Consider the following 24,992-nt stretch of genomic DNA (forward strand, 5'->3'; position numbering starts at 1 on the left):
CTCGTAGCTAGGTGGAAAAAGGAGAAATACAAGAGAGGAGGTTTTGTTCTAGATTTCAAGTGATTGTAACCCTTGGTAACAAATAGAAACTAGTTCATTGCAAAAGCATGTCTGAATTCAAGCAAAAATATTACAAACTAGTCTCATATACTACATATGGTTCAAATTTCTCAAACATAAATTAAACACAAAGCCTTACAAAACAAATCTCACATATCACACACACAAATTGTCCAAGTTCTACATCTCACAATTAGAAAGGAAACAACAAGCCTAAAATATTGGCACAAACCAGCTACAAGTCTAACCCCCTAACTAAGAATCCAGCAGCAAATATGGCAGCCAACACACCTACTATTACAGCTGTAATAACTCCAATGCTACCAATTCCAGACTCCATTCTTTTTCTTACCAATTCCTTTGTTCTCATCAGCCACCTCCAGCTTCAAGTCAGCAATGTTTCCTTTTATCTCTCCATTTTGGATCTTCATTTGACACATCCCCATCTTCATATCACACATTTGCATCTTCAGCTTTTCAAGGTTCATGCTCAGTGTACCGGTAGCTAGTTCAACATGTCTTTCCTACACAACAAGATGTTGCTGAACCTATCGTGGTGCCGTTGTTGAAATTTGAGCATCAACTGCACTTACTGGACCGATACTAAATCCACCATGATTACGCAATAAATATGGACGATTGTCTGCCAGCCATTTTAGGTAGTCCTTCTCCCACACTAGTACCACAGGAAGTCGGATCAACCTACAATTACCCACATATCTAGCAATAATTAACTAAAATCAAACCAAAAAACTCAAATACACTAAACAAGCAAGATAAGACAAAATTGAAAATCAATCTAGCAAAATATGATCTTAATGCGCTAAACACTCACTTTAAAGTTGTTGGGATACTTGTAGAAGATATCACCCAATCGGCTCCAAAGCTAAATGATCTTAGTGTGATATGACAATGACAGGCAATCAATGAGGGGGAGAGGCACGAAATAGAACCTGCTCAGCATCGAGGATGGGTTGCCGACGTTGCTCGTCATGCAGTGAACCTCACCCTGGATCTCGAGGGATGTCGATGAACTAGAGGAGGAAGAGAAGGTCGACAGCTTGCGTCGGTGTCCGTGGCGGCGGCGTTGTCAGCATCCGTGGTGGCAGCGTTGGGGTGCTCGCGAGCGGCAAGGAAGCGGTGGCGGATCCGGTGGGTCGGCCATGGCGGCCGCGCTTGTACAGGCGACAGCGCCTCCTTATCTGTTCGGACAGGGCGCATTTTAGGACAGCGGTATTCTAAACTTAGAGACAAATAAAATCAAGCATCTGACATAAACAAATGCACATGAATGGAATAGTGGTGAGGCGCTGCGTTTTTGAAATTTGTGGGCCGTTTTGGAAACCTGTTAGGCACATGTTTTGTTCATTTTCCTTTTGTTCACAATTTGTGCTCATGGACAAATTAAAGTGCCCACCACCAAAAATCACTTGTGCTTGCGGGCTACTTAAGTACCCGCCAGCATAAATAATTTTTTAAACAAACCAAAGAATAATTTAATCTATAGAGAATATTAAATAAGTTTAGAAAATATTAAATCTCCTACAACAAGATTTATATATACTATATTAATTGTTAAAATAGTTTGAAGCGCATATCACTTCAAAGATTTTTGATGGCGCGTAAACTTCAAAGTTAGCCTTAAGGCTTATGAAACACCATGAGAGATATGTGAATATATTAAGTATGTATACTCTATTGCCAAATGTAGTGATTTTTTATATATGTTTAGTGACCTATTACAGTACCTCATGCAAAGTTCTAGAATTTTTAGACCAATTATAGGTTTTATTACTATTATTTCCAATAGACCCGTAAATAGAAACTCGAATTATGTAATGATTAAATTTGAAATTTTCATCAATTTTTTATACCAACTATATTGGAACTAATTAACTTAAAAATAAATTTTCCACAAATTATTTACCATTTTTTGAGACACATGTAGTTGAAAGAATCTTTGATGTCGTCTAAAAGGAGGTGAATAGGCAATTCTGAAATTTTACACAAAAATTTACGGCGGAATTAGTAACTTGCGGAATCTCCACAACTTTTGGAGTTTCCGCGGAAATCTTCTAAGTATCCGGAAATAGAAAAACTATACAACATGCCTACAGAATCCACAACCAAAAGTAGATCGATGAATTACCATACACGGGTGAGTTGTTTCCAAGCTATTTCACTAGATACTTGCAGCTCAAACCTTCTCAAAATATAGATCAAGATAAACCTAGAAAGAAGCTAGCAACAAGTAGTAAAATTAACAAATCAAGACAAGTGACACAAGGTTTTGTTTACCAAAGTTCGAATCCCATCACGGGTTCCTACAACTCCGTTGAGTGCTTCCAAAGAAGCCGGATCGCTCTCAACCCTTTTTCCACTTCACTTCTTGATTTCATCCCTTGCGGAGGTGAAATTGAAGCCTTCACAAACTTCCTGCGGTACACCATGTGCTCACTGGGGGACGTCTAGCCATCTAGGAGGCTTGACCTCCAAAAGTAACAAACGCCACAAAGATTCTCACTATGAACTCAGGAGCTCAAGAATGGATTTGCTCACTTTCACTCAATCTTCCTTCCCAATCTCTCAACCCCAATTCACTTCTCTTCAAATGTCTTGGAAATTTAGAGTGGAGAGAGCTTCTTAAGGCTGTGGATATGTATTTTTCGTATAAGGAACCAGCACCAAAAAATGGGAGGGGTTATAAATACCCACCCCCAAAAACTAGCCGTTGGGCTGTTAAGTTGCAGAATCTCCGGAGACTCCTCACCCAAAAACTAGCCATTAGGTTCAAAACAGGTCCGGAGGCTCCGCAAAAATCTCCGGACAAAGTTAACATTTGCCTTTTCTAAAAAATTTTCGGAATCTCCACAAAATTCTCCGGAATCTCCAAAACCTTCGGGGTCTCCGCAAAATCTCTGGAATCTCCGCAGGTCCACCAGACAGCTTAGGTAACCCAAGAAAAAACGCCATAACTTTTTACTCCGGACTCAGAATTCAATAATCTTGAACTCTATAGAAAGCTTATTCAGAGAACTATCTATTCCAACTGAAAACAAGATCCAAGACCATTTGGTGCAAGTGTTGTTACAAGTATTTCTCTCATGTTAGCACTTGAAAACGTTAGGTTTGAGCACCGAGAGATCTTCCTCTTGATAGTATAGCATTACCTAAACTCAAAGATCAAATAATAAATAAAAAATCAACCTCTTGAGCTTTAATACTTTCATCATACCGCTTTTCTTCAATATCACACTTTGAGGGTTTGCAAACATTTCCTTTGCCTCTTTATTAAACATTATCCTTCTTGAGCTAATGCCTTAAGGTTTCTCATCGTACGTGATCAATAATCAACTTGACATCCTCAAGACACCTAAATTCATATGATTCAACAATGATTGATACTTAGCAACTTGCGACTATCCATAGCCTTGATTGGTCCATAAATGCTAGCACTAACTTGCTTTTTCACCTAGCATGAGGTTCTCGGTGCCAAGCCCTTTGCTTGCCCTTCTCCCTCGCTTAGTACCTCGTAGACAAGTTCTTACTAACCTATAACCATCTTACCATCTTAAATCACACGTAGCCTTGCACCATAATATATACTTATTGAATTCCATTTCTTCAACAAATTGATCCATATAACTTTGTGATCAATCAACCAAGAATCTTCACTTCTATTGAAATATTAAGCTCTTGATCATATTTCCTCCTTCTTGATCAAAGTACCAATGCATTATACTCATTGAATTTCATTTGTTCAACAAATTTATCTATATACCAACTTTGTGATCAAGCAACCAAGAATCTTCACTTCTATTAAAATATTAAGCTCTTGATCACATTTATTTATTTTTAATCAAAATAGCAATGCTTTATCAATCTTTACTTATTCATACAAGCAATCCATCATTGAGACCAAATAATAGCCCTTGCGACTATGTCTCTTTTTCCTTTTCAATTTGCTTGCCCTTTCTTGAGATATTATAATTTTATACACTCATTTGCAATGTGAACTATCCAAAGATCATCAAACTCATTAGTTCTTTAATTGTGTTGTCATTCAACCACCAAAATCCACAAGGAGGCCTAGATGCACTTTCAGTAGTTCGAATGCGAATTTCAATCAATAATCGTGCAAAAATCATTTAATGTCTAGAAAATACTAGATCGACTTGGAGAAATGTGAAACCTGCAAAGTACTTTCATAAAATGGTTTGGGGCATAAAAGACTACTTTTTATGCAAGAGACACTCTGCCCACCCGCACAAAGCCAATTTTGCCGGCAGCAAAAACCGTTTGTTGGCTAGTGACATGTATATAACTGAAAATTTCGTAGGGGTTTTGGTTACCATGCAAGCATGCACAGAGCGAGCTTCTATTATGTTTTCCAAGAAAGATAAGCTCTTTATTAGTGTTCAGAAAAAGAGTTACAATCTTGAGCAATTAGTCGCTCAACACATACTAGACATTGCATATGCCACACAGCCGTATGTTTTGTACACTCAGCCAACTGAGGTAGTTCGTACGTACACCCCTCTATTTTGCTCTCTCCTTGAATGCATCACCGACCGCATGCCGGTAAGCTTCCACCTGCCTCCTATGCTTGTCTGATGATCAAGTGTAGCCGAGATTTGAGTCCCTCCTTTCCTTAAAGCAATCCTTTTCCAAAATTGCTCCCCTCCGCCTGCACCGATATCCGCTGCAAGATTCAGGCCTTCTCGACATGCTAGCGAGCTTATGTCTGCTTCCTTGTAAATTTTGAGTGCTATCGTGTTGGAATTTTGAAAACTGAACAAGCCCTGACCAGGACCAGCCTACGATTTCGCCCAGTCGTGTTGTATTTCTTCTTAGACTTATTTTGAACCTGTATTTTTTAAATTTAAGTATTGTTTGGGTGATATGATGCATATCATTGCACACATTTCATTTCATTACCAAGTATTGCTGAAACCACAGATTTGAAGAATTCGCTTCCAACATTGGACGATGGAATGTCTGAAGTTCCGTTTGAAAACTCACACAAACTGTTGGAAGGCACAAATGACAAGGTTGATTGGTCGTCATCCTTGTAATAGAGAAGGACTCAACTGATGTTACACTTAAACATCGGCATGAATGTGCCCTCCATAGGATGCGCTGGAGCTTGCAGCCGTTTACTGGGGCCATGAATGTACTCTTTGCATGTGCCTTCTACTCGCGATACGCAGAAGCTTGCTGCCCTTTTGTACCTGACCGGGCCTGCCTGTTTCGTATGAGTTGGATGGAGCCAAAATAATCCCATCCCGTGGGTCGGGCCCAAGGCATGCAACTTGTGCTCGATGCGAAGGAATGGTAATTCAGTACGAATGCGTCCTTTTTAACCCGGGAATGTAGACAGTAAATTCTCAGTAGTGACTCATGTCAGGTCTGGTTTCTAGTTTTTGAATCATAGCTTGCAGTTGTACCCAATTTACATGGAAACGAGCTGCGGCATTTGGGTGCAATAATTTTAAATTTTCAAGTTTCAATAACAACGAATAGTAGCAAATGGTCATCTGCGCCAAAATCCTTAGACGGCGCGCTTGCGCTACTACCTGTAGTAGCGCACGGCTCGTCCCCATTGCTGGATGTCACCGGATTCGGGCCGCCATCGCCCGTTGGGTTAAGGGTTAGGGTTGGGAGTTGCTAGGTGGATCCGGGGCGGCGACCTTAGAGGAAAACGGTGTGGGACGGCGGCGACCCGGTGGTGGTTGCGGGTTGCCCGGCGGTGAGGCCGGCGGCGTGGGGCGGGGAAGGATAACCGGTGGCCCATGCCGGTGGCGAGGGCGGAGGACGACGGAGTTCGGAAGGGCGCGGTGGAGGCGGTGGGAGAGGCCGGCGGGAGCGCGGGGCTGCTGCGGCGCCATCGGCCGTGGGGAGGGCGGGCCGTCGGGCGGTGGGGGATGTGGTGGTAGTGCAGCAGGAGGAAGGAGAAAGAGGAAGGAAAGATGAATGCGGAGGAAGAAGAAAGAGGAAAGAAGGAAGAAATGAGGAGGTGCGGTTGGGGTCCACCGTTTGCTGGATGCGAACGCGCGTCCGCTAGCGGCCCCGCATCTGCGGAGGTTCTTGGAAAGAAAAAGCTAAGAGGGAGCTACCTCAAAGTTCGCCATCGGCCATTAATTGCTGCGTGCTCTTGCATCGACCTCCTTGATCCGTGAAAGCTACTCCCCCATGCCCTCTTCCACGACGTGACTCTACACGACCTTGTTGTTTACCGCGCAGCAGACGCAGAGGCCTGCAGCCGTTGGAACCCGTGGCCACCATCGACGGCGCCAATTCCACGCCATCTCGTGGTTCGTCCGTCAGCTAGCACGCAGCCGCGTGAGAAACATGGGCGGTGCCGATAAATGTCTCGCCACACAGCTCAGGGTCGGCCGGACGCCGTGAGGCCCAGACCGTAGAGGCCAAGCAAGCCGCAAGCGACGTCGGCGAGAGACGGCCAAGCAAGCCAGCTGCCAGCGTGGACCGCCCATCCTTCCCCGTGGTCCAGAAGATAAGGGGCGCCACTCCGTGCCGACACGTGACGCCGGACTCGATAAGGATAGGCCAGCTTGGCCGGGTGCCGCCACCGGCGAACGGTGGCCACTCCTCCCACATCCAGTCGTCCTGCGAAGGATGGGTACAGCCCTGGCTATATATGCGGCCGTCGGAAGGGAGGAAGCCTACAAGGGACTCAAGCAAGCTTGCCTCCTCTTCTCCTTAGTTAATACATACTAGTAAGCATATACTAGCAAGCAATGGCCCCCACCGTGATGGCCTCATCGGCCACCTCCGTGGCTCCTTTCCAGGGCCTCAAGTCCGCCGCTGGACTCCCCGTGAGCCGCCGCTCCAGCAGGGCCGGATTCGGCAAGTACGTCAGCAACGGCGGAAGGATCAGGTGCATGCAGGTAACAATCTACTACTAGCTGGGGAATTGGCTTCTTGATGGTGTTCAAAACTGAGCTGAACGCAGGCAACGCAATAAGAAGATTAGGAAACTGATGGTATTGGTGTGTCGTTGTTCAGGTGTGGCCGACTGAGAACAACAAGAAGTTCGAGACCCTGTCGTACCTGCCGCCTCTCTCCACGGAGGACCTCTTGAAGCAGATCGACTACCTGATCAGGAACAACTGGGTCCCCTGCCTCGAGTTCAGCAAGGTCGGCTTCGTCTTCCGTGAGAACGCCACTTCTCCCGGGTACTACGACGGCCGCTACTGGACCATGTGGAAGCTGCCCATGTTCGGCTGCACCGACGCCACCCAGGTGTATGCCGAGCTCGAGGAGGCCAAGAAGGCCTACCCCGACAACTACATCCGCATCCTCGGATTCGACAACGTCAGGCAGGTGCAGTGCGTCATGTTCCTCGCCTACAAGCCACCGAGCAGCGAGGCCTAAGCGCAGTTATCGAGACTAGCTCAGCTCCTGCATGAGCAACCATGAAGTGTCTGTTTTGTTTTTTGCTTCGGGTCACCTTGATTTTCTTTCTTTTTCATGGTTGCTTCTGCTGTATCCATGGCATGCATGTGATCTCTCCCCCCAACCGGAGAGTTATGTTGGGTGAGGAACATGTCAATGCAAGCTCCGGCTATGATATGTAATATGGATACTAGAGCACATCTGCCAATAATCCGCCGACAATAATAGATCGAGTTAGTTACTGGTGTTTTTGTATCAATTTATATATGTTCCTCAACCTTATGCTTCTCGATATCTGTGTCAATCAAATCTCATGTACTTCATGTGTGTACCAGATCAGTTGATGATAAAAAAAGGCTTATAACACCTGTCCTTTTCATTGATTTTGCCACGGTCGAGTTGCAAGCTTGCAATGAATAATGTCACAGTAATCATAATTTCATAATTTCATGTATTTGTAAATTCTAGTTAGTACAAAAGGGTGAGGCCATTGAGTTCAAATGCATACTTTGCGAAATGGAAAATGAATGTATGCTGTAAATAGGAACAACATATAACAATGTCATTATACGGAAATTAAAGTGAAAGGAAGCTTTTTATGATTTAGATCATGGAGGTAAGAATCATCATACAACCCAGGCCATTCCAGCGTGTCTCCTCTCCATGGTAGAACTGCTATAGTTTCCATTGATCGGAGTCAACCTAGCAAAGTTTCTTTTGAACGGCCGGAATCAACCTAGTATATTTGAGATTGAATGCAAAGTCCGCAACTCAGCTTGCCAATTTCATACATAGATATCACTAAATGACAGATAAATACTGACAGATAAACAACTGAGGATGCTACGCTCTCACCCGAGCCACTCCCATCCGGCACTTGAACACGCCATCCCCCTCTCCCCTCCCCTTCAGTTTTGCACTCTAAATCATGGGCTTATAGCTCTAATTTCCATTCACTGATTTTGGTCCTGCGGTCAGGATGGGGTCGTGGCAGGGTGCGGTGATGCTCATGCAAATGCCACTATCAAGGTCGCCGACGGCCCTAAAAAGTTGACGCTCAATCATGACACATTATAGTGGCTTTGGATAAATTTTTATACTAATCACCACTTGATACCTGAAATTCTTATATTCGTAGATGTATTGTATTTTGAGGTATGCTGCAGTTTAACAGGTAATACCACACAAATAGAGGGTTTTTGCTTGAGCTTGACGTACATATAGATCAGGATCGTTGAGAGGATCCTACACGTGGAAGACGAACACCTGGAGGGCCAGACCCATTGGGGTGGCAGCCTGGCCCAATTTTGCTTCCGATCCAGCCCCGTTCCTGCAGAATGAAGTCCACAAAGATTTTAGGATTTCCACTCGACTATTCATCTAGAGATGCCTCCAAACCGATGTAGAGTGGCAGTATAAATACCCTCTAAAGAACTATGTGAAGGAGGTTTGCGAAGGATCGCAATACAACACATCCCACCATTTTGATCATTAGAGCGAGCATCGCGGGGGACCTTGGGAGGGGGGAGAAATACCCAGGCTGATCTGCGTAGGGGTGCTCAGGTTGATCACATAGGGGCTTCATGCCCCGTCTTGCCACCTTCTTTGATCTCGTTGTTCTTTAAATTCTCCATAACTCCTTTGTGCATCAAGATGCGTAAGATCATGAGATAAAGTTTCCGTTGATCCCTGGAATCAAAGGGGGTCGCTTGTGTTTATGATCCATATATTTTAATAAAATATGTTGATGAATGCCTTCATGTTCCATGAATCTCAGTAGGTTTGTAGTAAGCTTATGGTTGTTGTGTTTCCTACGTATACTATCATAGTGTATGCGGTAAGGAAAACGTCGAGCACATGCACAATCGTTTAGTAATACGAAGATCAGTACCGTTTGTGTGGTGAAAGCATATACAAGTGATTTTGGATCCTTGGAAAGGATGTTCTAGTTATATTTGTTAATAACCGTTAGCCTTTGACTTGTTAACTTTAATTTACTATATAGATTTCATACACAATTACGCTATTCGTTTAGTAGAATTAGTGCAATAGCTAAATCAAGACCACTTGTTCTGTGAATTGATGAACTTTGGGAATACTGTAAGGAAAAGCTACAACTGATCCGTGCATTTCGATTTATGCCTATATCTTTAAGTGCCACCAACAAGCTTTTATGCTGCCATTGCCGCGAAACATGTTAGTTTGTTGAGCTTAGCTTTGTATTAATCTTATTAACCTCTAACACCAATCCTTTGTGTAGAATTCTTTTTATTTTTATTTTTGCTGTCTAGATGGCGCTAATCATCTTGCGGATGGGGAACTAAGAATTCCCGCGAAGTAAACTGCCAAAACCGACCTTGTGAGCCTACAGAAGGAAAGATGTGCTCTCCTATTCAACACACACCAAGATGGAATAACTCTCTCCTCATTTGTAATAGTCTTAGGCTAGTGAAGTTTAGGCCAGAAGTAGATCTACTTTGGGTTTGTCATTGGTTCATATGCTACTTTGCTAGTCTTATGTTCCTCTCATTGTTTATACTTATATCATATATCATGCATTTTAGACTAATCGCGTCAATCTATGCCACAACATCAATCTAGTGTTCTTTGTCGTTTCTTAGTTCTTTGCTTGTCGATCCGTAGGGTTGGAGCTCCCGGAGGAACTAGAGTATTGTTTAGTAATGCAAGCATGGTGCTTAGCACCATCAACAAACTTGGGATTAGGAGGCTTTGAACCATCGATCCATCTATGAATGACAAGAATGAATGGAATTTCAAACTAATATAAATTGCAATCTAGAATTATGCAATCTAAAATTAATGAAACCTTTGTCTAAAAAGAGTTATATGAAAAATACCCTCTTAAAGTTATTTTTAAAATTTCTAATGATAAGCAACTCTAAATTTAATAAAAAAAACATCTAAAAGTGTTACGTACATATTAATTAAAAAAATCCTATCAAAATCAATACAATAAAACAAGATATAAATGGCTTGTGCATCTAGGTACCAACCTTAAAACAAGAGTTATGCGAATCCTTCAAAATTCGGGAGCCATCTTGAATTTTGATGTAAATTTTGCCTCTAGCATGAAAAAAGAGCCTCTCCATCAAATTCAAACTACAAAATCCAAATCTACCTAATGAAATAAGCAAAGAATTGAATAGGTACCAAGCATAAAACAAGTGGGTAATGTCCATACTTCAAAATTTATTAGCCTCCTTATGCATTTTGATGTAAATTTTGCCTCTACCATGAACAAAGCCTCTCCATCAAATTCAAACTGAAAATTCAAAATCTAGCCAATGAAACTAGCAAAAAAACTGTATAGGTTGCTAGCTACCTAGCATAAAACAAGTGGAAAATATTCATACTTTAAAATTCATTAGCCTGCTTATGCATTTTGATATAAATTTTGCCTCTACCATGAACAAAGACTCTCCATCAAATTAAACTACAAATTCAAAATCTAGCTAATGAAACAAGCAAAGAATTGAATGGGTTGCTAGCTATCAATGCAAGCATAAAATAAGTGGATGATGTCTATACTTCAAAATTCATTAGCATCCTTATGCATTTTGATGTAAATTTAGCCTCTACCATGAACAAAGCCTCTCCTTCAAATTCAAACTAGAAATTTGAAATCTAGTCAATGAAACAAGCAAAGAATTGAATGGGTTGCTGGTTACTAATCTTATACCGAGTAGATGATGTTTATACTTCAAAATAAAGGGGTCCGATATCTTGACCATCTTGATGAGAAATGGCTGCAAAAATGGTGAGAAGAAATGGTGGAGTCAGGTTGGAGGAGGAGGGGGATGGGGATATATACTGTACCATTTTCACTGTTGGTCCGTGGCTAGGGCCGTCCACTACGCCCACCTACTATAGGGCCTGTTATGAAAATAGTTTATGTAGTAGTGATGGTTGCTCTGCAGCTAAGTCTTGGTAGATGTGCTTAGGCACCGCCGGTCTCCTTGCAGACGGGGGCTTGCAGACTATGAACACGATGCACTGTACCCCGCCTGCCTAACATTGTCGAAGCCGAGGATACGGATGTAGGCGTCGGAATAGGCCTTTCGAGGGCAGAGGCTAGGGTACCCTCCCACTTCATCGAAGCGTACTATGGGGAATTAGGTTCTCTCACTGATACGCCTGACCGGTAACGCCCTCTCTTCTAGCACAGTTAGAGGATTGAGCTTTAGAACCGGTCGGGAACCCTATTTAGTACCGGGCGTCTGACCAGTACCAATTGCTCGGTACTAAACGAGACGTCATTTAAGTACCAGCCAAAATGCCCGGTACTAAATGGCCCATCTAGTACCGGTCGGTAACACGGACCGGTACTAAATGGCTTTGAGCCCAAAAAATAAAGAAAAAAATAAAGAAAAAAATTGTTGAGCCCCCGGGAGGCCTCTGCACACGTGCATCACAAGTCACGCAAATTTCATGCGTAATATGTGCGTGCACGGTCCGTGGAATTCGAACTCACAACCTCAAACCTCACGTGAACCTCCCTTACCATCTCACCTACGCATCGTATGTGATTGGATATTGGATAGAAGATGCTTTCCTTTTGAAGTAATCCATGAAGAACGATCTAGTACCAGGCCAAGACAGCACCCGATAGTAATTAGTACCGGCCGGTGTCATGGTCCGGTACTAAATGGCCGCGCCATTTTAGTACCAGGACAAAACACCAGCCGGTACTTAAAATGCGATATTTAGTACCGGTTGATCTTATCAACCCGTACTAAATGGACTTCAAGGACCGGAAATTTCTATCAGGTACTAATTTCGCATGTTAGTATCGGATGAAAGTGCGTCCAGTACTAATGCGTTGTACGAATGGTTAGTTTTCCAGTAGTACAGCGAGGTGGTTACCTAGGAATCGAGCGCCAGCTCTCTTTTCTGGGAGGTTGGCATCTAAGCGCTTGGCCTCCTCGAGCTCGGCATACACCTGGGTGGAGTCTGTGCAGCCGAACATGGGCAGCTTCCACATGGTCCAATAGCGGCCGTCGTAGTACCCGGGTGACCTGGCGTTCTCACGGTAGATGAAACCAACTTTGCTAAACTCGAGGCAGGGGACCCGTGGAGAGCGGCGGCAAGTAGGACAGGGTCTCGAACTTCTTGATACCCTCAATCGGCCACACGTGGACAACGAATGATCACACTAATATCAGTTCATGAACTTCCTGCTCAGTGGCAGCATCAGTAAGAATTCCAGTTACTAGATTATTACCTGCATGCACCTGATCCTTCCGCCGTTGCTGACATCGCCGAAGCCTGAGCTGCTGGAGCGGCGGCTCACGGGGAGGCCAGCGGTGGACTTGAGCCCCTGGAATGGAGCAACTGAGGTGGCTGAAGATGTCATGGCGGAGCTAGGGTGCCATTGCTCCTATACAAGGAGAGTTGCGGCCCTATATAACCTATGCGCTTGGTGCAAGGGGTTTATATAACCAATACAACCAAATCAGAGGGGATGCCAGGATATGGCAGGAGTGGCTACTGTTGAACAGTCCAAGCATTTGTGGCCAAACGAGCCTGCTGCACCTTTCTGAACCAATCCTGCTCGAAGACACGAGCTGCTGGTCCACACTCGGGAGAATTCGTCCGTTCTGCCTTATATGTTGGCTGGATGTGGGAGCATCGCTCGCTGGAAATTTGGCACCACTTACTTAGCACCGCGGCTTTGTTAATTGCTGGATGTCGTTCCATAGTTTCTACTGACCTATCACTGATTTTCTCAGCACGGCTTTGAGTAAATTATCTCAGACTTGGTGCCGGCACGAAGATGCACGAGTATCCGTGTCAATTTTTTCGTGTCAGTTGGGTGACGAGCATTGATGAGAGGTTAATTAGGAGTCATCACGAAATTCCAACATGCAATTGAACCATCGACCTCCAAGCTTGGTCCCTAAGTTTCAGTATATGATTTTATTGTATAGTTACCAAGGCTGAGAATTTGGTAACCAAGTTTGGTAACTGAATCAGAAAAGTACGATGATAAACTTCTCTCTCATCTTATGAAACTCTCCCTCCTCTCTCCTCAGAATTATCATGCCATGTCAGCAAATTTGTTAATGTGGCACAATATTTAATGCTTATAAAACTTTTTTAGTGAAACCCATGGAGACTTGCCTTATATGTAACGGTCTTTGATGACGCATGTTGCATATGTGGATCTTTGATTCTTTGTAACGGCTTCGTAGTTCGTTACCTTTGCGGCTTAGTGTTTTCCTGCTTCCCAAGGTTGTTTCTTGCTTTGAGCATTGCTGCTCGTTCCACCAAAATCTTTCCCCACATTTTATATATGTAGTCACCATATATCCATGACACAGCAGTTTTTCTGCGGCCCCTCTAATATCGATTTCACATCTCTCGCGTGTGGACAAACCTGCTTCTGTCACTGCTTGGCGCCTGCACTGCATGGCGCTGCATCCAGTAGTTTTCGAGCTGGATTCAGAAAGGTGCACCAGGCATGTTGGCCACGAGAGCAGCTGACGCCGCATGAGCCACAAATGCTTGGATTGTCGAAGAGCTGCCACTCCTGCCATATCCTAATAACATCCCCTCTGGTTTGGTTATATGAACCCCTTGCCACCAAGCGCATAGGGCCCCAAATCAAGCTACCGAGACTTCAGTTGTATATATTCGCTACATTTCTAGCTCCTCTCCTTGCATAGGAGCAATGGCACTATCCGTGATGGCCTCGTCGGCCACCTCGATCAGTCGCTCCATCCCAGGGTCTCAACAAGTCCACCGCTGGCCTCCCCGTCAGCCGCCGGTCCAGCAGCTCCAGCTTCGACAACGTCAGCAACGGCGGAAGGATCAGGTGCATGCAGGTAACAATCTAGGAACTGGAATCCTTACTGCTGCAACTGAGTAGGAAGTTCAGGGACTGATGTTGCTGTGCTCATTATTCGTTGTTCAGGTGTGGCCGATTGAGGGCATCAAGAAGTTCGAGACCCTATCCTACCTGCCGCGCCGCTCTCCACGGAGGATCTATTGAAGCAAATCGACTCTACCTGATCCGGAATAGCTGGGTCTCAGTTCTAACCGACCGATCAGTTCACTTCCTCAGTTCCTACACAAGTTCAGTTCTCAGGGACCAATCAGTTCTTTTAAAAAATAGGAACCGAGGAAATTCGGTTTCCGTTATTTCGGTTCGGTTCCGGTTATAACCGAAACTAACCAAGTTCCTGTACAAGTTTACCAAGCTAAGAAAAAATAAGAAAGAAGAAAGAATGACAAAAAAGAAAAAATAGCCGCACGCACCCGCTGGTGGAGAAGGGGGCCGCCTCCGCGCCTTGCTTTGCCTACGATGCTGCTAGGCCGTGCACCGTCGATGCACCGCCGCCGTCAATTCGTTGCCGCGTGCCGTCGATCTGCCGCCGCCGCGCTCTCTCGCGGCCGCACGCTGCCACTGCCGCCCCATCCCGCGGCCGTGCGCTGCGGCCGCCGCCCTGCCGGGAGGAAGGAAGGGAGATTGCGGCTGGGCGTGGCGCCGCCGTGCTGGGAGGGAGGGAGGAAGACAGCGCGGGGCAGTGGCCGGACGCCAGGCAGCGGCGGGGCCGAGTGCCGCGGGGTTAGGGCGCAGCCGCAAGGGGCGAGGATCGGACGCAGGCGGTGGGGGGATCATCGGCCTAGCGGCAGCGGGGGCCTGGTCGTGGTCGAGGTGGGGTGGCCGGGTGGAGACTAGGATAGTGGGAATTGGGATGGGACTGGGGGAGTGGGTGCAGTCGAGGTTGCCTAGGATTTCTAGTTGGGCCGGCTTGGGCCTTGGCCAGCTGGGCTAAATTTGCCATGGGCTTGGTTCTCGGTTAACCAAGCCCAAGAACCGAAAGAACCGAGTAAATTTGGTTCCTCAAAACAAGGAACCGTAGCAGAACTGAATTTCCTCGGTTCTAGTTCTTACGGTTCCGGTTCTCAGTTCTTTCGTTTCGGTTCTTGATTCTCGGTCCACAGAACAAGGAACCCCTGCCTTGAGTTCAGCAAGATCAGGTTCGTCTACCGTAAGAATACTAGTAGGGATGGTAATGGCACCCGCTGGTTTTACCCAACTCAAACCCATACCCGTGAACAATAAATCTGCTCGCCCGCAACCCGTCACGGGTGCAAATTTCTACCAAACCCGTGCCCCCTCAGATTTTGGGCACCTGCAGGTTGCCCATGCCCGATAGCACCATATCACCACTAAGTAGCAGCGTGCCGACGACGGCGAGGGGCCGACGCGCGCCGCACACACAGGTTGGGCGCGCGGACACTGGGGCGAGGGCAACGTGCACGCTTGGGCGGAGGCTGGCGGGGCAGAGGCCGAGCAGACGGCGACGAGGGGTCGGCGAGCATGCAAGGCTGTGCGGGCGAGCGAGCGTGGCACGCGGGGCGAGCGAGGGGTCGGACGTGCCCGGAGCGGGCGAGCGCGGCCACGACGCGAGCACGTGTGGCGTGGAGGATATAAACGCGTGCGGGGCGAGCCGCGAGCGCGTGAGGGGCTGGTGCACGGGGCTAGCTGTGAGCGCATGCTGCCGTAGATGCGTAGCCGCACCTGCACGTGCTTCAGGGGATGGGAGGGAAGGGTTAGTTAGGGTTTGGAGGGATGGTTAGGGTCTTATATATTAGACTAAATGGGTCAAGTCAGTTGGACTGAGGTATGTGGTCATGGGCTTATTTGCCTGATAGATCGGGTTTTACAAACCTACGGGTTTGCGGATTTGGGTTCTACATATTATTCTAGGCCCGTGCCCGCAAACCCGATGGGCTAGGTCTGACATTCTACCTATTAACAGACCCACGGCATAAGAACTGACTCAAGATCCATATCCTAATAGGAGATTTCGAATACCCATTGCCATCCCTAGATACCAGGTCACCCAGTTGCTATGGCGGATGGTACTGGACCATGAAGCTGCCCATGTTCGGCTGCACCGACGCCACCCAAGAGTACGCTGAGCTGGATGAGGCCACGAAGGCCTACCCGACGCCTACATTTGCATCCTTGGCTTCGACAATTCATGCAGGTGCAGTGCATCATGTTCATCGCCTACAAGCCCCCGAGCTGTGAGGAGACCGGCGGTGCCTAAGCGCAGCTAAGGAGACTCTGATGAAGTTTCTGCTCTTTTTTCCCCACTTGGGTCACGTTGATTTTCTTTTCTTTACCATGGTTGCTAGTTCTGCTGCGTCCATGGCATGCATGTGACCCCTCCCCGCAACCGGAGATTTATCTACATAGGAGATAGGACTACTGCAACTATCGTTGGGTGAGGAACATGTGAATGCAAGCTCAGGCTATGATGTGTAATTATGTATGCAATATGAATATTAGATCACATCTGCCAATCCGCCAACAATACTAGATCGTACGTGCTAATTACTGGTGTTTTTGTCTCATTCAGTGTATGTTTCCTCATCCTTATGCTTCTCCGTAAATCAAGTCTCTATGTACTTCATGTACCATATATTTGATGAGAAAAAGGTCTTACAATTCCTGTTGCCATGGTTGAGTTGCAAACTCGTAACAAATAATTTCACTGTAATCATAATTTCATGGATTTGTAAATTCTAGCTATTAGAAAAGGGTGAGGCCATTGAGTTTAAATATATATACTCTATGAAATGGAAAAATATATGTATGATGCAAATAAGAATGACGAAGTCGTTGATGCGTAAAGTGCAAAGGTAATTTTTATTTTTTATGTTTTACATCATTCATGGAGGTAATAATCATACAATCCCGCTCCATCCGGTGTCCCCTTTCCATGAGAGAAGTCCTAGTTGCCTCACTTTCCACATAACCTTATCCGTGCTGGTGGTTGAGGCGCCATGAACTTTTTTGTTGTTTTCTTTAGGGTCAACGGGGGAGCATCCCCACATGATTCATTTCATTTTGGACCCTAATAGCCCGCGTGATAACAAAAATTTTACATCATTTGCCTAGCATAAGACGACGTTTCGTGGCATGATCACATATATCAATATGTCCTAGCTCAAGCTCAAGGACTCAAACCGTGGCATAACCATTGATATAAGAACTACAACTCACGCACGACATCAGGCATCTGAGTTTGGTAGCACACGGGGCCGGACCTTGGCTCCACTGCTTGCGTTACACCGCCGCGCGTCGAAGCCGTTGCCAACCACCGCCGTCGGCACTAGCACCCCCCGCCGCCGCTGTAGATCTGACGCCCACCGGAGCACCAGCTCACCAGTCGTGATGTCGTGTTTGCCATGAGCTGCGGCCGCAGCCACAGCAGAGGTGGCCGCCGGCCCCCATGCGTGGGGGACGCCCCGCGTGGGGGATGCCACCGCCGCCACACCGCGTAGAGCCGAGCCTGGAGGCGCCGGATCCGGCCACCGGCCACCACGGGCACCCACCCGCGCGCCGCGACAGACGCTCCTGCGTCGAGGAAGCCGCCGCCGCTCGGTGTAGAGCCAGCCCCGCGGTGCCGGATTCAGCCTCAGGGAGCACATCCAGAAGGCCTGCGCGAGAGGGCCCACCACCATCGTCATTGGGGCCGAGCGTGCGTCGACAAGGTCTCGCGTGCTCGCCAGAACCACAGCCATGGGACCCACGCACACGGGCAAGAGCGGCGTGCCCCCCAAGATCCGGCTAGGGGTTCGCCGGATCCGGCATCGGAGGTGCTGAGTCCGGCCGCTGGCGGACTGACGCTCGGAGCTGCAAAACTTGGGGAAGAGGAAAAAAGAGGCCTCGCCGCCGCTATCCTGCAGCCGAGTGGGCTTCCGCTGGCCTACTCGAGCGGCAGTGAGTGGGATGGACGGGGGAGGTGGGGGGTCGCGGCTGTGGCGGCTCGGGTGCCGCCCGAGTCACCCGCTAGGAGCGACGCGGGGGCCTCCTACTTCGGCGTGTGTCACAGTGTAGGTTGAGCACGCCTAACTAAACGATCGTTTTGGCACTAAGACATAACGTTACGATAAAAACCCTCACAAAAACATTTCAAGTTGCTTGTCATTCAATCTATGGTACTACTTCACCATCCTTCGAGTAAAAACATCATCCAACATAAGGATGGCAGGATCTCTTAATAAATTAAATAAAAACAAAGCTGAAAATAAAGAAGTCGCCACGTTGCATCACTATAGGGTATGACTCAGTTATATAATTACTACTTGGCAGGATCCATATCAGGGGCCTTCGCAGAGCCAAAAGTTATTGCAGCAAAAGATTGCAATGTTCAATATCCTTCGTATGTTAAGGGCTTAATCTTGCACCTGCTCCGGAGCTTGCGAGTTCTCACTATCCACTACACCAAAACAGCTCAATTTCGTCGGTCACATTTATTTTCGTCGGTCCACCGAGAGCCGACGAAAACAAGTAAATTAGTTTGTCGGCTTACCAAAGCCGACGAAATTGCGCTTATTTTCGTCGGCTTAGGTCAAGCCGACGAAAATGCTACTATAGTTTTGTCGGCCTAGTCAGAGCTGACGAAACTATAGCCACATTTTCATCGGCTAGACTAAGCCAACGAAAATAAGCTCAATTTCGTCAGCTTTGGTAAGCCGATGAAAATATAGTTGACCTAACTATATGTACCCAGCTCACCTTCGATCCCTTTCTTTTCTTTCACAGCAGCCCCTCCTCCCCGCATTGCGCCGCCGCCGCCCCCGTGCCCCGCTCCCGCCCCGCGCGCCGCCCGCGTTCCCGCTGCTCTTCTTTCCTCTGTGCAGCTACTATGTTTGCAGCACAGTCAATTCAACTGGATCTGTATCAGCATTCCCGGTATCTTATGATGAACTTGTAGTTTGGACCCTTTTATGAGCAATGCTGTTTCTATTAGGATTTTCGTATGATTGCTAGGGTGGGCTTATGTGATGCTCTAGATCTGTAGATGAACCATTCATTTGCTTGCTTCCAAAGATGAAAGTAGATGTGTCATACTAAAATGAGTACTATTTGTGTCCTTGTTGAAGCAATATAGATTTAATCTCTTAGGAGCTGCTCTTCAGTACACAACATTACCCTTCTATACATCAAATATTTTGTTGTAGCCGTTTTCATTTTTGTTATCGATTATTTTCATGTATCAGTTGCCTAGGAGTCTTCCTGTATGTGATGCAATTTATTTTCTTCTATAGCGCAATAAATATATTTTCCATTACTGGTAAATTTGATTTTACATTTTTTCCGTGCATAGGATGCTTTTGCTATCCAAAGCAACGAGCGTGGAATTGCTGCTCGTGACAGTGGTGCTTTTGCATGGGAGATTGTTCCGGTGATTTTCTCTCTTTCTTGGATCTAGATATTATATGTTTTGTTTGGTTTTTTCTTATGCTCGATGTTTTGTGAACCAGATTGAAGTTTCTGTTGGGAGGGGAAAACCACCTGTACTTATCGAAAAAGATGAAAGCCTGGACAAGGTAATTTTCTCATGTAACAAAGTTGTTATGAACGAAATAAAATTTGTAGTTGGTTACGAACAAGGTAATTACTGGTATGCACTTTTATCATAATTCTTGCTTCGCAGGAGTACAATGGGCCTCCTTACATAAAAAGCTTTCCAAACAGTTATTGTAAGGTCAATGCACATGACAGTTTTACTTGTGTTATTTCTATGTCTCTTAGTTTGACCCCGTAAAACTTAAGAAACTCCGCCCAAGTTTCAAGGAGAATGGTGGTACTGTTACAGTTACAGCTGGAAATGCTTCTAGTGTAAGGTATAACTGCTTGATATTTATTTTATTTTGTAAAATGTTTAAGTTTTTCATGCAATATGCTGTTTTTTTTAAAGGTCTGAGAAACAGAATATTTCATTGTTAACAATTAACTCTTTTATTATATCATGCATGCATTCTGTTCTTTTTTGTTGTTTTCATATTTGACTTCTGTTTGTACTTACAAATTGCTTCGCCTATTTATGTTTGACTGCTTGTTATGCTCTAAATTATAATTAATTTCTTTATGATTGTAACATAAGTTGGTGTAGATAATTTATATCATATAAGAAAATAAAAATATCTTTGTAATGCCTCATTCCCATTAAATCAAGGAAAATTAGCCTACCTGTATAATTTTTTCTCGGTTGTCATAGACGCTCTTTCATTACACTTTGCACTGTATATTTTTCCCCTTGACTGGTACTGTCAAGTGTGCTGCCTACTGTTCGCTTGTGTAGGCTTCTGCAATTAGTTACACCTAATTTGTTTTACGTGGATCAGTGATGGAGCTGCTGCATTAGTCTTGGTGAGTGGGCAGAAGGCTCAAGAGCTTGGCCTGCAAGTCCTTGCAAGGATATGCAGATGCAGCTCAAGTAAGCTATAGTAACAGCTATCTCATTTAAGAGTAGTGTACGCTTCTAGATATATCATCATGATCTTAATATTGAAGGATTGAGGAAGTTATTTTCTCTTGAACAGTTTATGCTACTATTTTAGATATCAAATTTTATCAATTCCTGCCATTCGTATTCTAAAATAGTAACTTTTCAACTATGAATGTTGTTTATACAGGCTCCAGAGCTTTTTACAACCACTCCAGCACTTGCCATACCAAAGGCTATCGCAAATGCTGGATTAGAGTCATCTCATGTTGATTTTTATGAGATTAATGAAGCCTTTTCGGTATGTATTGAGAGTTTCTTTAACTGGTTACTTATCTTTTGATAACAATATCTATTTTTACTTCTCAATACAGGCCGTTGCACTTGCAAATCGAAAGCTTCTCGGGATTCCTTCAGTAAGTGACACCTATATCAAACTACCATTCATTTTAAAACATCTATTTCAGAAAATACACCCTGGTTCATTTGTTATTTGCTATGCAGCTGCAACATTTAGTAGCATCAGCACTTGTTCTTGAGCTCTCATAAGAAATACCGACCTGTAAGACTGAGCACTTGTTCTTGAGCTCGCATAAGAAATACTGACCTGTAAGACTGAGCATATTGATTCTGATGAGTAATCATTCAATCTTACAAATATCTAGTTCCTCATAGTCCTTGTTTCTTTTTAAACTGGTCCTCAGGGAGGAGGTGGAGCATCAGCACTTGTTCTTGAGCTCGCATAAGAAATACTGACCTGTAAGACTGAGCACTTGTTCTTGAGCTCGTATAAGAAATACTGACCTGTAAGACTGAGCTTTTGCGTTTGTGTTTTGTTGACATATATATGTCATTTAGACTATGGATTTCATGATTGCACGTATTGGATGTATTTCATGATTGTGTGATGATGTATTTCATGATTGTGCTTATGGATGGTTATTTTTATGTTAATTAATAATTATTTGTAATTCTGGAAAACTTTGGAAGATGCTGCAGCTGTTTTTTTTAGCAGGCGTCCAGCTCAGCCAACGAAAATATTGCTTCTATTTTCGTGGGCCAACAAAGCCGACGAAAATGCGTTCATTTTCGTCGATTTTATTCTGTCGGCCTATTTTCATCGGCCGACTGATGAATATATATATTTTCGACGGCTTTCTGGCTATTTTCGACGGTTTCTAGCCGACGAAAATAAGCTATTTTGTTGTAGTGATCCTTGAATGTCATGACCCCTTAGGCTTTGTTCGATTATACTGGATTTATTCCGGTCAGAAATTATAGGTATGTTGTCGGTCGAAACCCGCTGGCGAGCAGCGACAGGCAACACGAGGAACCGGCAGGCTTTCGGAACTGCTAGTGGGCCCCGGTCCCTCGGTCAACGGCCCGAAATCTGGCACACGTCCTGGCTTCTGGGTTGCTAGGCATGCCACCTGACCTTGTACCTGATCAGGAAGATGTTATATGTTAGTTTCTTGTATGCACAGATACATACAAACATTAGTCCGAGCCGAGCCGTGATCGGCTCATCGGGTGACACCCTATATTGGTTGTAAAGAGATGATTGTGTTCAGTACTAGATCGGATCTATAAACAAAGCAAGTATATCCGATGATAGCATAAATCTTGCCATGTAACCACTTAGCTAATCCAATCTACGACGGTTGAAGCCTTCACTGCATAACTGGAACATCCTACACGTAATTGAGCCTGACAGATACGGAAGATAATGAAACAACAACCTAAACAGAGGCCTAAAAACCAACTGAAAGCCGATTCCCAGAACAATCCCTTTTTAAGCTGTTATAAAGCACCAAACGTACTGCCGGAATATTCAACCCGTTTGAAGGGCCTAATCATGCAGATATTAAACTAAATCTTCGATGAACAAAGATTAACCATAACAGATTGGATCTACTAAATAAGAACAGAGCAAGGCGTTGTCCTTATATCCGAGATCGGGCATAGGGACAGCTAAACGTTTACAGGTAACAAACGATGCGTGAATAAGGAATGAAAGAACCGATGCTACTCTATAAACATTAAGATAACTAGTGCTACTCGTCATCAATAACACTTCAGAACGAGAAACACGAAAGGTAAATAATCAAGGACAATGCTGCCCCGATCACACAGGGCATGATCGGGGCCGCATGGCACTTACTCAAGAAACCCTAGAACAGGGGTGGCGATGCGCCGAGAGTTGTTGGTGAAGGATTGATTCGATTCCTTTATTGATTATCCAGTGTACATATTTATAGTCCGTAGACTTGCCTTTCCTAACCAATCCTAACTAAACACGACATGAATCTTAACTATCTCTATCTAAACTATTTAAACACACATGCCTATCTAGATACATGGCCAACCTTGACCTCAAATACCTGTATAAGGTCCGACTCGCAAGCCCACTATGACTATCCTTCGAGCCCATCTTGCTCCTCGGCCCACCTTTCCGGCCCGCCTGAATTATGGCGATAACACATGCCCCCCTAGTTTCGGCAATAATTATTCCGAAACCATTTTTCCTTTAATCGCACCGCCTCTTCGACTTCCGAAATCCGTACAGGCGTGCCTCTTCAACTTTCATGGGATGTGACTGCATCAGGCTCCTTGGAAACCGCTATGGTGCCGATTCATCTTCCACTTCATCTTTATAAACCTACCCCTGGTAACTTTCTTTTAATCGTCTTCTCCCTTCAGCCATTCGCAACCATACCTAATTCGATTTTCCTCTTCTCGTAGTGGCTTCTTCCTCTTCCTCTGCTTCTTCCGCCATCTCCTTCGAGTCTGAATCCACTCGAGAGCCTACTCCAGAATACGACCTTATAGCCGCCTACGAAGTCCTTGCCCCCCTGCATTGGGATGCGGAGGAATGGGACTTCCAATCTTGGTCAGAGGACGACGAGTCCCTGACCGACGGCGAAGACCTCCACCTACTCCTTGGTGATGAGCTGGAGGAAGATGACGAAGATGATGCATCCTGGGAAGAAGACTTCTCCTCCTCCTCGGAAGAAGAAGAAGCCGATTCCTCCTCAACCGAGGAGGATTCAGTAGCAGGAGACTTCCTCCTTGGCGGATCGTTGGAGGATGATGATGACGACGACGACGAAGAAACCGAAGACAACAGCGGCTTCACCAGTAGCAGCAGCGGAGATGATGTTGGCGACGTCAACGGCAGCGGCGGCGATAGCGATGTCAGTACGGCTCCATCGACCAAGCGCCGCAGGACCTCCGGCGTCTACTGGTGGTAGACTGTAGTATTAAGCCGGTAGATCGGCTCTAGGAGCAATCGGCTCCCCTTTTGTACTCACTCCCTATTGTAAATAAAATCTTCTTTTTCAACCACGACTCGTTTAAAAGCCGATACGTTAAGAGCCGATGGCAACGCATCGGTTCCTTTCCTCAAAAGATGCTGATCCGGATCCAAACCAATTCCCCAATTCATTTCATTTTCCGCTTAAATCTGGAACCTTCCCCAAAATAGATCTCCGAAGATTCCCCGAATCCAAGTTATTCTCCAAAACCCTTTGCTCATAAACCCTAGTCATAAGATCCGGACCAAAGCCTTAGAACTTGAACTCGATCCTGCGCCACCAACCCTAGATCTAGTCCCCGAGTCCTCGATCTTCGTCACGGTTTCCGATGGCGGATTCTCCGAACACCGATGCGAATGTCTTTGGTCTGAAGGTAAGACTCCGACCTTTGCTATTTTAATGCAACAATTACGAGATTCCCTGTGCCATTAAATGACCTTTCTCCGATTATTTGGCTTTCATGGATTTCTTCAGGTTTTGGATATCCTCTTGCCACATCCTTCTTCCCCAATTTTTTTTGTCTCAGGTCTTGTTTTTATGAGAAACCCGTAGATCTGATTTCTTGCGAGGCCAATCGAATTCCATTCGTGGGCCAAAATATAGATCTAGATTCCTGGTTCGACAGCCTCCGTGCCTGGCCAAACCCTCCTGAGGGCTGGGTAACTTGGTATAACAGAGTGGCGAACACCTACTAGCCCACATGGGAGTCCGTAGGGATAGCCGATGCTCTGTCCCTATCTCTATCCCCTCTTGAAAAGAACGAGAACCTTCTGAAGACCATCGGCTACTTTTGATCCGATGCCTTGAACTGTTTTCTCTTTGGTCATGGACCGATGACTCCAACCCTTCTGGACGTGATGATGATCACTGGTCTGGACATCTCATCAACCTGTCCCTCTGCCTACAGGCTATCTGAAGTTCCTTTCAA

General features: G+C 45.4%; 2 protein-coding genes and 2 pseudogenes across 22 annotated transcripts; 3 read left to right on the forward strand and 1 right to left on the reverse strand.

The window, feature by feature from the left end:
• Nucleotides 1–128: 128 nt before the first annotated feature.
• On the reverse strand, nt 129–12,911 carry LOC112883790 (ribulose bisphosphate carboxylase small chain, chloroplastic-like). Of its 21 annotated transcripts, none has more exons than XR_003226956.1 (6): nt 12,719–12,906; nt 10,491–10,560; nt 8,900–9,165; nt 8,695–8,806; nt 896–1,262; nt 158–762 (listed from the first exon to the last, which is right to left on the reverse strand). XR_003226956.1 is itself a non-coding variant. In XM_025949011.1 (5 exons), the coding sequence occupies exons 1-4, from the start codon at nt 12,751–12,753 to the stop codon at nt 8,702–8,704; spliced, it is 519 nt and encodes a 172-aa protein (XP_025804796.1). In that variant the 5' UTR covers nt 12,754–12,911; the 3' UTR covers nt 2,883–3,016; nt 8,695–8,701. The 21 variants fall into 21 exon arrangements, 10 of the variants coding, with proteins under 10 accessions (XP_025804801.1, XP_025804796.1, XP_025804795.1 ...); XR_003226958.1 differs by having other exon boundaries at nt 1,014–1,262; nt 12,719–12,905; XR_003226955.1 differs by having other exon boundaries at nt 158–1,262; nt 12,719–12,901.
• Nucleotides 6,735–7,703, forward strand: LOC112883792 (ribulose bisphosphate carboxylase small chain A, chloroplastic-like). Its single transcript, XM_025949017.1, has 2 exons — nt 6,735–6,968; nt 7,087–7,703. Exons 1-2 carry the CDS (start codon nt 6,819–6,821, stop codon nt 7,453–7,455), a joined length of 519 nt encoding a protein of 172 aa, XP_025804802.1. The 5' UTR covers nt 6,735–6,818; the 3' UTR covers nt 7,456–7,703.
• A 1,130-nt stretch (nt 12,912–14,041) lies between the features above and the next one.
• On the forward strand, nt 14,042–16,759 carry LOC112885343 (annotated as a pseudogene).
• Nucleotides 16,760–18,037: 1,278 nt separating this feature from the next.
• Nucleotides 18,038–21,299, forward strand: LOC112885344 (annotated as a pseudogene).
• Nucleotides 21,300–24,992: the final 3,693 nt, after the last annotated feature.

The sequence above is a fragment of the Panicum hallii genome, chromosome 3 (genome assembly GCF_002211085.1).
Source record: "Panicum hallii strain FIL2 chromosome 3, PHallii_v3.1, whole genome shotgun sequence".
Lineage (NCBI taxonomy): Eukaryota > Viridiplantae > Streptophyta > Magnoliopsida > Poales > Poaceae > Panicum > Panicum hallii.

Coding starts and splice junctions, on each gene's coding strand:
- LOC112883790 (XM_025949007.1), bottom strand. CDS start 12,753: ATGTCAGCAACGGCGGAAGGATCAGGTGCATGCAG. Junction 12,615..12,718: donor GAAGGATCAGGTGCATGCAG/GTAATAATCTAG, acceptor TGGCCGATTGAG/GGTATCAAGAAGTTCGAGAC. Junction 8,807..12,360: donor AGCTGGCGCTCGATTCCTAG/GTAACCACCTCG, acceptor TTCATTCTGCAG/GAACGGGGCTGGATCGGAAG.
- LOC112883792 (XM_025949017.1), top strand. CDS start 6,819: ATGGCCCCCACCGTGATGGCCTCATCGGCCACCTCCGTGGCTCCTTTC. Junction 6,969..7,086: donor GAAGGATCAGGTGCATGCAG/GTAACAATCTAC, acceptor GTCGTTGTTCAG/GTGTGGCCGACTGAGAACAA.